The sequence below is a fragment of the Sitodiplosis mosellana genome, unplaced genomic scaffold, assembly GCF_009176505.1.
Source record: "Sitodiplosis mosellana isolate CC-2019 unplaced genomic scaffold, AAFC_SMos_1.0 Smas_scaffold_30, whole genome shotgun sequence".
NCBI lineage: Eukaryota > Metazoa > Arthropoda > Insecta > Diptera > Cecidomyiidae > Sitodiplosis > Sitodiplosis mosellana.
In genome coordinates, this window is record NW_022595272.1 from 1,911,737 (window position 1) to 1,926,869 (window position 15,133).

General features: G+C 34.0%; 1 protein-coding gene across 38 annotated transcripts in view; it reads left to right on the top strand.

The window, feature by feature from the left end:
• Positions 1 to 15,133, top strand: part of LOC129569275 (syntaxin-binding protein 5) — a 114,678-nt gene that overhangs the window by 93,397 nt on the left and 6,148 nt on the right. For 15 of the 38 annotated variants that reach the window (XM_055447970.1, XM_055447979.1, XM_055447978.1 and 12 more), the window contains 9 exons: positions 4,609 to 4,725; positions 4,869 to 4,991; positions 5,167 to 5,298; positions 5,495 to 5,710; positions 5,861 to 5,969; positions 10,053 to 10,139; positions 12,067 to 12,162; positions 12,244 to 12,368; positions 12,488 to 14,457. In XM_055447970.1, coding sequence (XP_055303945.1) covers positions 4,609 to 4,725; positions 4,869 to 4,991; positions 5,167 to 5,298; positions 5,495 to 5,710; positions 5,861 to 5,969; positions 10,053 to 10,139; positions 12,067 to 12,162; positions 12,244 to 12,368; positions 12,488 to 12,747 — 1,265 coding nt within the window. In that variant the 3' untranslated portion in view covers positions 12,748 to 14,457. Of the gene's footprint in view, positions 1 to 4,599; positions 4,726 to 4,868; positions 4,992 to 5,166; positions 5,299 to 5,494; positions 5,711 to 5,860; positions 5,970 to 10,052; positions 10,140 to 12,066; positions 12,163 to 12,243; positions 12,369 to 12,487; positions 14,458 to 15,133 lie in introns of those variants that run through there. The other 23 variants (XM_055447982.1, XM_055447983.1, XM_055447984.1 and 20 more) reach the window with 4 other exon arrangements.

The window sequence follows — 15,133 nt, forward strand, 5'->3', positions numbered from 1 at the left end:
AACAACAACAAAAAAAGATAGAATTTCACTTAAACACTGCTGTTGGCATTTGAACAAGAATTTGATTGAGAATTACTACTTTGTGTAGAACACTTACTGTAACTGCATTCGTATTCACAATGTTTAATGTGTTTGTCAAATTGTCCTTTAAGTCATACAACAAGACATTTCCAACAAAATCACTCGATGTGAAGCGTTGACGTCCATTTTGTTCATTGGCCGCTCTCTCACTCACATCGCGTCATTTTATGTGGAAAATATCTTGTGGAAAAACGAACTATTTCTCTCTGTCTCTATTTCTCTTCTTCTGCATCTGTAGCGTAAATTGTGAAAAATATTTAAAAATCCATGTGGAAAATTTAGAGAAAAATATTTGTAAAACGTTTTTTTTTTCCCTTCAACATTGCATCGAACAAATGCCAAAGTGGTTGTTCACGTACGAACGATTTTTAGAGAAGCAAATTATTTGATTGGATTTTTAGTGGATAATAATATATGTGCTATTTCAAACGTGATGAAAAGTGATAATTTGCAGTATTCATTGTAATGTTTAGATGTATAACTTTTTCGGATATTTTTGTTAGGTGTTATTCGCACCAACACTCTTATTTTTTACTCTGTAATTGTTATATATATACACACACACACGTGCACAATTTATTTAGTGGCAATGATCGAGCACAAATTGAAACGACAGTTTTTTTTTTTTAATTAGAAAATAGTTTTCATTGGATGAACATTCGAAATTAATTTGTAGAATTAAAATGCATGCACATGAATACATGAAGCAAAGGATTTTGTCGAAATTTTGACCGAGTTTTAACAAGGAAAAAACACACACACACACACTCTAATATGCAATTGAAAATAACAATTCTCATTGCATGAGCAATAAACCGTTTCCGGTTTTAAAATGATAACACATGCCACAAACTGGGTCAAAGCTTCGGCTGAATTTTTGGCTAATGTTTATTTTAGCACTAAATGAATTGAATGAATATTGCTTTATTTTTGGTTTTTGTAATCATTGATTTTATAATATTTGTAGAATTTAAGCATATAAAACAACGAACACTCACTAAATTAAGTATTTTAACCGAATGATTCAACCTACACATTTTTTTTCACTCGCCACACAAAAAACAACAACAATTCAACAGCAACCAACACAAAAACAACACATTTTCAGCGAATGTCCTGAGCAATCGGTGTTCGCATTTAATTTTGGATTGCATTTAATCGGAAATGCATATGCGCACAACTAATTACATTATATCAAATTACTTATTGAAATGCCATGAAAATCACCGCAAATCACATTGCATAAAATGCATCGTCAATGTTCGAATAAATTTCTGCGGGTGATAATATGCACATGTAATTAAAAACCGTTTAAATATATTCAATTGCATTTGATCAAAGACCGACCGGTCGGTTGGTTGGCTTTTTTTCTCTCCTCTTCGTTGCCAAGAGCAAGTCGACAGAACGTAATTGAAAAAAAAAACTTCCAATCATTTCCGAGCAAATGAAACAGAAAAACATTCATTCAATTCGGTTAGTTGTATGTTTGCCGGTTTTTCCAATTTCCGGTCGATTGCCAGAAGCACAACTCCTTTCCGGTCATTTTCCAATTTAAATTTATCCACAAAAATACTTTGCCGTCATTCATAAACGCAGGTCTTGCTTTGCTGATGCTAAATGCGAACCAATCGAATGCATTTGAGTTTGGCCAATCGAGTAAAACATGCATTTCATTGGGTTTCAATTGATTGATGCTCGTTTAATTCGATGGAATAAAAACAACTTAAGCAAAGTTCCATACGCTTCTCATTTCGATAACATTTCAATAATTTTCCCTATCCAACTGCATTTGATGTAAATATATATGATTTATTGCGCTGAATTTGACAGAAAAATTCAAAGCGATTTGTTCGCTTGAAAATTTCGTTCGGAAAACTGAAAGCCTTCAACTCCGACATTTATGTGGGGGGGAAAAAGCAAAGAGTGCAATGTTTTAAATAATGTGCAATTCGTTCATGTTCATTTTGATTGAGTCGAGCAATTAGCCTTGACTAATAACTATATGCTTCCCAGTGATTCAGAAAATGAACAGCGATAGAGCGAGCGGAGAGACCGACTCACTGCAAATTAATGAAAAAAGAAACAAGCAAGACCTTTCGAATTGAAACCAATCGATATGCGGTGCTTTAATTGTGGCTTTAAACCACCGAATAAGGATGGCTGGATTAAACATTCTGTAACATTGTTTGCTACTTGAGCACACATACATGCACATGCACAGAGAGCCATCGAAACCGTTCATACATTGTACAATGTTTGAAATATTGATTGATTTACCAACATTTTTTTTTTTTTGATATAAAACCGCACAGAAATCATGATATGTAACTGAGTCAATTGGTAATTTGAAATTGTAATTAGTTGCACATAGTAGAAACACTTGATTTTTGAAGTGAGTGTTCGACCACATAGCTCCCCAGTAACCAGTATTTGAATGTGTGAATTTCCATAAAGCACGATATTTTAGGGTCTTACCCATTTAGAATTCTAAAACATTTGATTTATATCGATTCAATTGCAATATTTTCTATGTACAACCTGTGTACTGTGTAACATATTTCTTACTTCTTCTCTTAATTTCTCTCTATATATATCTTCACTCTCGGAACATTTTAATTAAATAAATTATTTCTTCGTACGAACAAGAACAAAATGAGAAACAAATCGAAAAGAAACGAAAGAAAATAAACTGTCTTCGAAAACGAAAATAGAAAAAATACTATCTAAGGAAAATCCCAGACAGAAAATTCTTTAAACACCAAACAAAAAAATGTACTTCTTATACTCTATCCGTATGTATACTGCAAGTCCATTTTCTATATAGCATACGCAACCATTCATTTCCAGTTGTGTGTGCGCCTTCCTTCTTCCCAGTAAATAATTAAAATGTATGTTGTATCGCCATCTATTACGTACTAAATGGTAAACGTTCAAGTAATTAGTTCTTTGTCCCTGTCTTAAATCTTCCTCTTCTCTCTTTGTCAAATTTCTCTGATGTCATCTACACCGTGAACCCGTCTTCTTTTCCGTCCAAGAATAGAAACACACCACAAGAAACCGATATCAAAAACAATATCCATCACTTTGTCTCTCTCTCTTTCTGTATATTAACATACAAAAACCAGCACTATAATCTGTTCTCTCCGTATGACACATACCCTAAAAATTCGTTTTAAAAACACTTTTTATTCGTGCTGTCCATAGCTATAACTAACGCTCTAAACCCAATTTATATTGTTGTGTGCATTTATTTTAAATTCTTATTTGTTTATTCATTTTAATTAACACCAACATCAAACATACGTGTGTTGTATCCCGTTTCTGTTTGTATATGGCCTCATTTTATTCGTTGTTTATATTTGTTGTTGGTGTTTCTGTGCAATCAATCTTCTGTCGCTCGCTTTCTGTAATAACTCTTCTATCTATTCTATGTTCCATGAATCTCTATCTCAACCTGTACTTCATTTTATGCAAATCTATCTATCTCCTCATCTCAACAATCCTATTTCTTCTCTCTTTCCCTCTCTATCTCTATTTCTGTTTCGTCACAAATCTTTTTTTCCTCTTTTTTTTCATAAACAAACGAATCAATTCCACCGATATTCAGACATATCAACAATTTTCCCTCCTTGAAGCTTCAAATTAAACTAATACAATGCATGATTAGACGTGAAGTGATTGATTATCATTTTTTTTCCCAAGAAAATTGTGTGAGTTAAGCGAAAATATGTTGCCAACTTTAATAAAAATTATTCCGAATCTAATAATAATATAACGCGAGAGAGAGAGAAAAACCTTCATCTCGCATAAATTAAACCATGCCAAAGCATTCTAATTCCCTGTATGCCGAAATGAGTTGGAGCACGCGCGCAATAGACCTCCACCAAAAATATTGTGAAATTTACGTTTTCCGCGCGCATTCAAGCTTTTTTGATAAATGAACGGCGAATCGAATCGCACAACGAAAATTGGCTCATTGATATCAATATATCCTGGGAATTCAATCATCAATCACTTCACAGTCAATACTGTGTATACATCAAATAGTTTCTCTCACTTTCTTCTCCTTTTCTTCTTTCTTGTTGCTTTTCAAATTTCTTTTCCATTTCGAAAAAAAAAAAAAAAAAAATTCACAATCCAACCAAAGAAAAAGAAAATGCATATTTTTTTCTCTCTTCGCTTTTACCATTGACAACAACAACCGACAGAGAAAAAAATATCTGTTTGAGAAAACTGAATGAACACAAAAAAAAAAAAAAAATTTCAAATCATTTTATCATGCAAATTTATTGCTTCGATTGGATTATATAAGCAACATTAACACCACTAACAGCAAACAAACAAAAAACAGTAACATAGAATCTTTTTCGCGCACCAACAAAAACAAAACAACCAAGCATACATCCGTTTTATCACAATTCCGTTCGATGTCTAATCTGTGTATTTATTTATTTTTATTTTTGTTTTGCGTTGCAATTCACCAACAATTCCAAACCACCATTTAATTCCATACTACGGGCCGTGTAGACAAATTGGATTCGTCGTTTTCGCGGTCACGTTCATCATCAATGTCAAGCTTGGAGAATATCAGCACTGAATCGGTGACATGCTTAGCTTTTGCCGATAGTTATACCAAGAAAAGTGGTAAGCAAGACATTTGTAAAACGAATTTTTTTTTCTATATTTTCAGCACAAATTACGTGTCGCTCTCAAATGAGAGCGCAATATTTTCGGATCGGAAGTATAAACGTCATTAATAATTTATTTCATTTCAATTGCTCTCACAGATCCATCCACCTTATTGCCAACATTATGGGTTGGCACAAGCCTTGGGTCAGTTTTAACCATATCGATAACGTTACCTGATGCCGACGCACGTAAAATACAACCGGTTTTACCAACGATTATGGGTATGGATTTTTAGCTCTTTTTTTAGCAGTTGGTTTAAAATGGAAAATGCTTTCATTTTCGCTCGTACAAAAGAAAATTTCACATTAGCTACGGGAAAAGGGGCCTTTTTAATGACTTTTTCTGGAAAGATTTTATTCCGTTTTAATTGTCACTTGTATTTGTATTTGTGCTTAGGCGGTTCGCTGTTCCGCTTGAAGGGTTCGATTCTATCAATGTCATTTTTGGACTGCAACGGTGCTCTCATCCCATACTCGTACGAACCGTGGAAGGATGAAAATCGTGGCGGTGATGCCAGCCGAAGAGATCGTAATGATAATACTATATTTTATACAAATCCAGCATCTCGTTCGTCGTTTTATTTTTGGCATTTATTTTATGCGATAATCGATTTGCACGGCCAATTTAATTTTCAAATTTATTGCTCGAAATGAGCAAGATCACACACATACGCACACAAAATGCTCGGTAACCGTGTTAATTCTTGCGCTCTGATATGTTGTAGGTACGCCAACCAAACAAGGTAGCAATCGAATGAGTCCAACACTTGGAGCCAGCAGCAGCAGTGGAAGTACTGATTCATTCGGCGATCGACAATTTATAGCGATTACCAGTGAAAAAACGGCGCGCGTAATTGCATTACCTAGTCAAAACTGTGTTTATCGCCAACAAATCGCTGACACCGATTACGTTGTCAAAGCTGAAGTTATTAGTTTGAAAGGTACGATTTTGCGAAGCGTCGAACGAACCATTGAACGAACGACAATCGCTTAGAAGTCATAAAATGCAAACAAGACACTTTTTTCTTCATCTACTTGTTTCAAAGCTCTTTTTTTCACCATTTCAATTCCCATTTTATGCTCGAACACAGATAGCGTTTGCCTGATTTGCTACATTTCAACGGGACATTTGATAGCATACAGTTTGCCAAGCCTGCGACAACTAATGGATGTTGATTTTCTACCGTTGGCCGATCTCAGGTACATTTTTGCTTACTCAGACCGAACGAAAACAGACAGAAATACTAATAACCATTAGATCCTTTAATGTTCGTTTACGTCAAAACTAACACAAATTTTTTTCGTTAGAATTTTTTCTTGCATAAATCCTGTCTTCTTTCACACAATTACTTGCGTTATTTATCTGCGCGATATGACGATTGTCTGTTTCCTTTTTTTCTTTGTTATCTTTTTTATCCTTTCCTATTGAGTTTGAGCTCGCATTTGAATTTGACCAATTTATATTCAATTTATACCTCTTTTACTAACATATTATTTCTGTTGGTTGTTTGACTTTTTACGTTCTCTTCTCATTTGATTGGATTGTTTATATTTTGGATGAATTGTGTTTTTTTTTTGAAATTTTCAGACATTTTTTTGCTTATAGATAAATAAAAACAAAAAGACGCTTCAGATGATTTAGCCAAATGCATCTGAAGAGTTTGCATCGTATCCAAAATACAAAAACAACCGTAACAATCGATTGAAAATAACTATCTGTGATCCTTTTTTTTTTTTCTTATATCGAAGAAAATTTCCAATTTTATTTGTTAGCAAAAATCACTTTGCACAATCTAGCAACAAATTGTCTGCACATACTAATTTCTAATTCTAATGATAAGATCGTAAAAAGGCGAGCATCTTTCGCTTGATAGGCAATTTCCTGTTAAATGTTCAGCAGTCCATCTATCTATCTATCTATTTATTTCTGTGTGTGTAATTAAATCCATCAAATTACGTAATAAGGATTTGTAAGTTTGCTCATTCCTTCGCTTGTTTATGATGTAATCCCCTCCAGTGAACAACTTGAAAGGAAACAGACACACGCATTGCAAAATTTACCTTTGGAAAATGGCGAAAATGTGTGTGTTTGTGCGCATATCCGTGTGTACACAACTGTGAACAGTGTTATTCTTTGTGTATGAAATCCGATCCGAGCGCATATGAATAAATTCCATTTAATTATCCCGGATACATTTAACATGTGTATTTCATTATGCATCATGTGGATAATCACTAAGCTATAGTTTATCTTTAATGTTAGCTGTGCAATTTTTTTAAAAATACAACAATAGCAATGGATTGCTGTGAATAAATCTACCCTCGGTTGTGAGCGTGTCCATGAAAGCATTGTACAGTCATTCTCTCTCTTTCACTGACGAAGCCGTTTTGCACAAATTCTACGGTTTTCACATTGAACAAAACAAAAAATTGCATTGTGTACGCATTTACCGAAATAAAAAACGATCCCAAAAATGGAACAAATGTAACTTTTGCGAATGCATGTGCTATTGAAGTGTGCAATGCATCAGAGCTGTGCACATTGCAAAAACGTCCTAAACACTTTCTATTTGATTAGTGACGTTGGACCAAATGAAATACCGTGCCGTAAATTCGCCCAGCAAACAAAATTCATAAACAGATTTATATGTTGCAGCTGGCCCTGAACACGTCCCACACACGTTCAACCTCATTCAAAGCTGACGGCATCGAGCAATTAATCTCCTAATAAATTTATTTGTGTACACCAATGTAAATAGCATGGCTTTTGTTCGCATTGAATACACGGACGAATGCTCCGAATTCATTTCAAATTGATTTTAATTCCATGAACTTTTGATGTACCGTCGGCACGTCGCGTTTGTGCCATAATCCCATTTTAATATTATAGAAAAAAACATATCAACAGCAGCATTGATCTGGGTAGAATTTTTTTTAAATATCTGATGCTCCAATAAACAGTGCATTAAATATTTACAATTCACAATACAAAATAAACAAAGCGCCTTAAATGGTGAAAATTAAAAATTTATCAACCAGAACGATTGAAACATGCACAAAAACCAATCGGGAACTTGTAAGCATTCACCAAAAGTTGGTTGTTTCGAAGGGATGACATTACTAGTATAGGATTACATCGAAATCACTTGTTATTCAAGCTTTCAAATCACTCCTACGTATGACACACACACACACACACACACCCATTTACTCAAACGCACCGGCTGCCCTCTCAGCCTATTTCAAAATTCCATTTTGGCTGTAAATGTATCTCTCAGATCGACTGCAACGGATTTTGTTCCAGTGTTTTTGGCACCTCTGTTCTAATGCGTAATTGATATGGAAATTTGTAATTGTTATCTAAAAAGTTTGAGGCAAATCTTCTTTCTATTAAATACACGGTAGAGCAGCAACAAAGTGGCCTAGCTATTGCACACACTTGTGTCGTCTCACCATTTGTTTCGTCTTTGTCATTGGTTTTGCTTTTATGTTACAACTAGATATTTGTAGCAAATAGACGGAAACGCACCCGTGCAATGAAGCCAATGTCACGCAAATGAGCACGCCTGTCTATCTCTTCTATCTATCTATCTATATTCTCTTCCAATCACTTTCTTTCCAAATCTGTAATTGGTCTTTCACTCACACACACACACTCCACTTCTATTTTTCTCTCTTTCTGTACACTACTCTCTCGCTCTCTATCTCTATCTCTATCTCCATCTCCATCTCCATCTCTCTTTCTATCCATCTCTAACGACCTCCTAGTTCTAGCGATATTGCATACATTTCGATTGTAACCACTCTCGAACGTGGAATCGGAATGAGCGAGCACATTCTTTGCGTGATTGAAGTATACGGATCGTAGTCGATTTGCTGTTGACTGCGTGGCAATAGACTCAAATTGGGTCTGACATAATGAAATGCTCATGCGAACGTCGAATGGGAAAGTGGATGATATGCTCGTTCACATCGTCATTTCGAATTCGAAATCTAAAAGACCATGCTCTAATGCTCATTTAGAAGTTATTTGAGCGTGAATAACCGTCGAATGTATGTAATTGAAAACTTGTCAGAAATGTTTGAATCGAACGATCGAGCCAAAATTACAAATATTTGTCCATTTCACGCCCTCCCTCGTACTCTGCATATCTCAAACTCAAATGATATGTTCTGACATCACTATGCGCTCTCAAAACTTAATTTGATTTGTATTATTGAACGTCAGCTACGCTTCATTTGATCAATAAGCCAAATAATATTTACGCAAAATTCACCGACGCCATTTGCGATATACTCCTTCGACCGTCGGTGGTGCTCGACATCATTAGTGTACAGAAAACGGAATTATGCGAGTGCAAAGAAACAAAAAAAGCAAGATGAATCTGGTATTGAAAGCAGACATTCACTGTGGCTGCATATATGGCTGAGCTATTCACAAATAGCTGGCTGTTTGGTAAGTTTTGATTTTCTGACTATCTTGCCATGCAAATTCATGTGGTATCCAAGAATGTGGGACACCTTTTCAATCATTTACATACATTTTTTGTCCCAAATTCGTGGATGCCACATGAATTTGCATGGCAAGATAGTCACAAAATCAAAACTTACCAAACAGCCAGCTATTTGTAAATAGCTCAGCTATATATGCAGCCACAGTGAATGTCTGATTGAAAGAACACTAACTTTAGAATGAACGCAATTTTACTCAAAATTTATACATATTTAGTGCGGTCACCAATGCAGCTTGAATTTTTTTACTTTCAAAATTAAACCCAACTCTCAGCAGGCAGTTTTGATAAACAGTTGTTTGAATTTTGGATCGAATCAAATTCCATTTTACACTTTTAGCAACTTTTTTTTTATCCATTCATGCGTTAAGTTTTGTATGCATTTGTTTTTATAAATATCTACCAAAAAGAGAAAGAAAAATTAAGCGAGAACGCGTATCCACCGATTTATCCCCTTATCACTCCGAAGACTGTTGAATGTACCACATCCCGAAATCCAACCGAATATTTGTACAAGAAAGAAAAAGAAAGAAAAAAGTAAAATGAAAAAAGAAAAAGAACAAAGTGTTGTTTAAATGACGAACATTAAACAAACAATTTAGGAACACAAAAAAAGCGAATCCCGTAACGTTGTAGCTGTCTATTTGCCCATATTTTTTTCTTCTGTGTCTTAAACTAAAATCCAAACATGTGCTTCTTCTTTTTCTCTTGTGTACGTGTCTCTTTTTTTCATTTTCGGTTGTTTGTTGATCCAATTATTGTGTGTGTGCAGCTTTCAAACAAAATGTAAGCAAGGAATTGTAGATCCAATGCTTTCAATATGGGGCCAACAACTAATTGTGCACGAGGATACCAACCAGTAAGTTGTATTGTCTTCTTCGGCTACTCAACCATACCTTTTTCCCCGTATTTTTTTTTGTCTTTCGTTTTTTTTTCTCTTTTTTTCGACTATAAAAGCGGCACAAACAAAAGCAAAACTTTCAATATCGTGATAAAGACGAGAGATTGTAACTGAAGAAAAAAAAGAGATTGTTTAAAAATTAAGGTGGATGGTTTTGGTTCATGGTGGTTTTGGGTGCGGAACTTTCCGTCGCACGATTCCATGATTCCCCACGAGATTGGCAAAATGTATCGAAGATTTGAAATGCCGCATGTGTATAGAGATGCGAGTCATTTTTTTTTTTAACTTGTCGCCATCATAACTTCAACGAACGAATGCCATGGAAATGTTGTGATTTAACGCTCAAAATAACCACAACATAATTAATTCCATACACTTGATAACAACTTTCGAAGCGATAAACTAGGGATAATTACGTTGACTGAGGTAATTGTTCCATACCTCGTGCATTATTATTCAATATTCAATCATAATGAATTTTTTATGTGCTTCGTACACGGCATTTTACGGACGAAACGTTGATGTTGCTTGCAAGAAGTTTGAAAGTCTGCTTCTTTATTCTCTTGAGGCTGGACACTTGCTCAGAAGTTTTCTTTGCCATTGTCAAAGGAATCAAAAATCTGGACGACAAAAGCTCACTTCAAAACCTACATAGGCCAATACGATTCACCTTAACTATCGAAATATAGGAAAATCGATTTTTTGTGCTTGAAGCAATATACGCCAATAATAATAAATTATTTGAGTGCATTCGATTTTATTTAATACGATGGCAAAACAGATCGAACACCGACCATCACATTTGCTATATTTAAACGAATTGATTTTTTTTTCTCTCTCTCTTTCAAATATTAGCTTGTTTTATTTTTTCGATTCAAATCTGAGCTAGATATCGTTACATTTATTTGATTCGATTGACAGCTGAACTCTCTATTTTAAATTTTTTATTTTCCTAAATATTTGAAGCTATTGATTTTTTCTGTTTCATTTGACGTACGATTATGTAAATCTTACTACAGTTCATAATCCACAAGTAAATAAATTATCCCCAACAAATTCCAAATGCTCAACATTTATGTATGAAAAAAGTGTTTACGGATGAAGAAGGCATAGTGGCGCCTTTTGTAGTGGGCACTCGGGGAATGTAATTAGAATTGACCTACAAAGAAAACACTATAAAATATTCAGTATCCAGACAGAGAATGGTCTGTGTAAATAAATCGTAGATTAATAATGTAAAACTGGACCCAAACCGAACGTTTTCAATATAAAATCGGCAGTTTTTTCTAGGAAAAATAACCAATTCAAAATCTCACTTCAAATAATAATGTACGTATCAGTGAGTTTTCCATCAAAAAACAAACTTCATCACCAGAAAAAAAAAGAGTTTCTATTTTGAATCATTCTTAGACCTTTCATATTCCACTAAACTCTTCTTCTATGTATTTGTTGATCTGACTTTAAGCTCTCTTTGCTTTTGCCAGCACCGTTTTTCTTCCATCTTGCAGAGTGATATCACACGTTTTACTCACTTTACGAAATGAAAAAAAAAATTGAATCGAATCGCATGCAAATGAAAAACAAAATCAACATTTCCTCTAAATTCCTTCAATTGACTGTAACATAACACCAGTTTTCAAACCAGTTTGATATATGTGAAATGTGTGATCGCATGTGTTTTTTTTTCTCCTTTGAATATTTCTTAACATTTAAGATTTTCTCTTTTTTGAAAATGATTTTAACATTTAGATTATTTTAAATAAATTTCAATTTATTAGAAACTAGTTGATACTTGATACATTATCCCAGCTCCGCGACTAATATAATATTTATTGTTTCATTTTTTTTTGCTGTTTGAATTGCGTCTTTGAACACGCGTACGTAGAATTTCGAAGACTTTCTGCTTTAGCAATCGAGGGCATGGCCTGTATTTGGCAACACCAACTGAAATTCAAAAGTTCACCGTTTGTGATGAATTCTGGTAAGATCACGATTGCCGTAGCTCAACATCACGTGAAATGAAGAAATATTGAAAAACGTTTTTTTTTTTTTTTTCTCGCAGTCAATTTATGAACGAAATGATTGGTGAATTGTTTTCGCCAGTCGATATGCCCGAACCACCGAAGGAAAGTTTCTTCAAAGGTCTATTCGGCGGAGGTGCTCGAAACTTGGATCGTGAAGAACTTTGTGAGTATTCCAGTAGATTTTTGTGTGTTAGTCATTTGTATTTGGTTGTAATGTTCACTCATGCCATTATTGTTTCATTCTGAAAATTAACTGAACTTTTTCTTCAATCGCATTTAAAGTCGGCGAAAGTGGCAGCGGAAAACCGAATCGATCGGTGGCCAAGCACATTCCTGGACCCAATTTACAAGAATTGGGCTCACGTGCAAGTACGGCAGCATCTGAGATAAGCCGTGCCCATCAGTTGGCCATGGAGCGTGGCGAAAAGCTGAGTCAATTAGAGGATCGTGCCGAACGAATGTCAAATCAAGCACAAGAATTCAGTGGAACAGCCCACAGTCTTATGCAAAAATACAAGGACAAAAAATGGTATCAACTGTAGTAAATCCACTACCACCACCACCATCACTACCACCCACAGCCACACAAATACACACATACACAAACACAAATACACATACATATTCGCAGACACACAAAAATATCAACCTGATCACTATGGGGCAAAACCAAGCAAAAAATTGAATATGAACACACATTTATCTCGTCGCTTTTTTTTTTAAATGGAATTCAGGCAAACATAAAAATATCTCGATTCAGACGAGAAACCACAAAAAAACACACACACGTTGAATTACAAACCAAAAGAAGACGTCGATTCTCGCCAGAACACAGCCAATACACAATCAACAATTCACGATCATTCCAACACATTCACTGTTGGAACTTTTAACTTCTTTTTTTTCGAAACTTTCTGTGTGTCTTGTCAATCTTCAAAATATTTTCATTTCATTGTACAAAATATTGTGTCTTATCGTTTTATTACCTCTTTTAAAACTAATAATCAAAATGAAATCATAGCTGGTGACAAGCTTTAAGTGTACTTTTCTTCCTGTTGCTCTATGTACCATCTTTGAAAATCTGTTATTTTCACACTTTGTTTTAGCATTATTTGATGTATTTTTTTTAATCTGTATGCTTTACTCTAATTTTTAACTCTTCTTTTGAATTGTGAATGCATTTCATTCTATTAAATGTCTATCAAAAGTGTCAATTTATCTTATCCAGAACAATTGCGAAATGGAAAAATACAAACAAAATAAATTTTGTTTTGAGTTGTAATTTTTGCGATAACAAAACCAACCGATTGCATAATTTTGAAACAGAATTTTTTAAAACCGTTTAAAATAGTGTGTAGAAAAAGTGCATGAGTTGCTAAAACTTGCATCGCGTCCAAATATCATCATTTTTGCAATAGGCTCGATTAGCTGAATGAATTTTTCTATAACTATGACAACAACAACAACAAAAAAAAAATGAAGAAAACCATACAAAACTATTAGCTTAAGATCGTTAATGAAACTTAAAAAAAAAACACTATTTAGCCTTTAATTTGTATATTTGGAAGAGTATATTATATATATTTAGAAAAAGATGAAAAATTGTGTAAAATTGTAAGTATTTTCGAATCTAGGCATAGTTAAGAATGCAATGAAAAGCAAGAGAAATGTGAGATTTTGAATTCACGCATTGCGTGCAACTCCATAATCTGTGAGATTAAAATTGATTGTTGATAATATATATTTAAATTCTATTTACGTTATAGCGAACAGAAACACACTACATGCATGAAGCAAATTAATAATTGCAACCATATAACAAACAAAAAGTAGATAGTCAAAAAAAATTTCATTGTTAGTCCGATTGAGGAGGTCGTTGTTTGTACCACAAGTATCTAGCTTATTGAATTTGAAAGCAACATATAGACAAATTTAAACAAAAAAAATTAAAATTAGGGCCACTAAAGCGTTGACTATGTAAAATGAATGATGTTAGTAATAAAAGCCATAGCCTCTAAGCATTTGTTATCTTTGTAAATATCACAAAAATGAGACGCGAGAAGCGCGCAATAGAAGATGGTTTCTCCCATTTATTCAAGTTTACACTTCGTCCAATTGCTCAAAATACGTGATTTTGAAACAGAAAACTTCTCTTGGACACGGCTTCGAATTCGCCCTAAGCTTATTTTATCCGTATGGCTGTTATTATCCTTTTCTCTTGTCTTTTAACAAATAAACGTTCTGGTCACTAATTCATTTTCTTTTTTCTTTTCTGTTGAATTTTTTTTAATTTTTAGTGTTTATTAAATATTTGTTTTCTTTTTTAGGTATTTTGTTGTGTTCGTATTTTCAATTTGTTTTAGAATTCATTTCATTTAGTTTGGTTTTAGAGGTTATTATTTTCTGTTGTTTATCATCATTTTCATTGATGCCACAAATCTAGTACGTGAGAACGCTTCTGAAATACCGTTGCTTACATTCGATTCAAATTTAAATGACTAATTTTCATTCATCTTCCGTCAAACGGAAAAATGTCTATACAACGATAAATAAATAGAACTATGCCAATTTTCTTGTATTGAACAAAGTGCAAATTATTGAATTTTGAACTCTACAACAAATAATCAAAAGTACACACCGAACAAAATCGACACATATCTGCTTTTAAGGACATACTGCTTTCGGTTCATAAAATTCACAAGAAAACGGACGAATCGGTTTGAATTTCCACTTTGAAATAGTGAAGCGATTTCGTTTCGAAAATTGATGGCATTTTCATCGAATCCTGATAAATATTTACAAATTCCCATACGGAACACACATATATAAATCGATAGAATGGTACATATTTTAACATATCGTCCAAATCAAAAATCCCACATCTATTTCAAGATACCAATCAACAACAATGAAACTAATGTACAACCA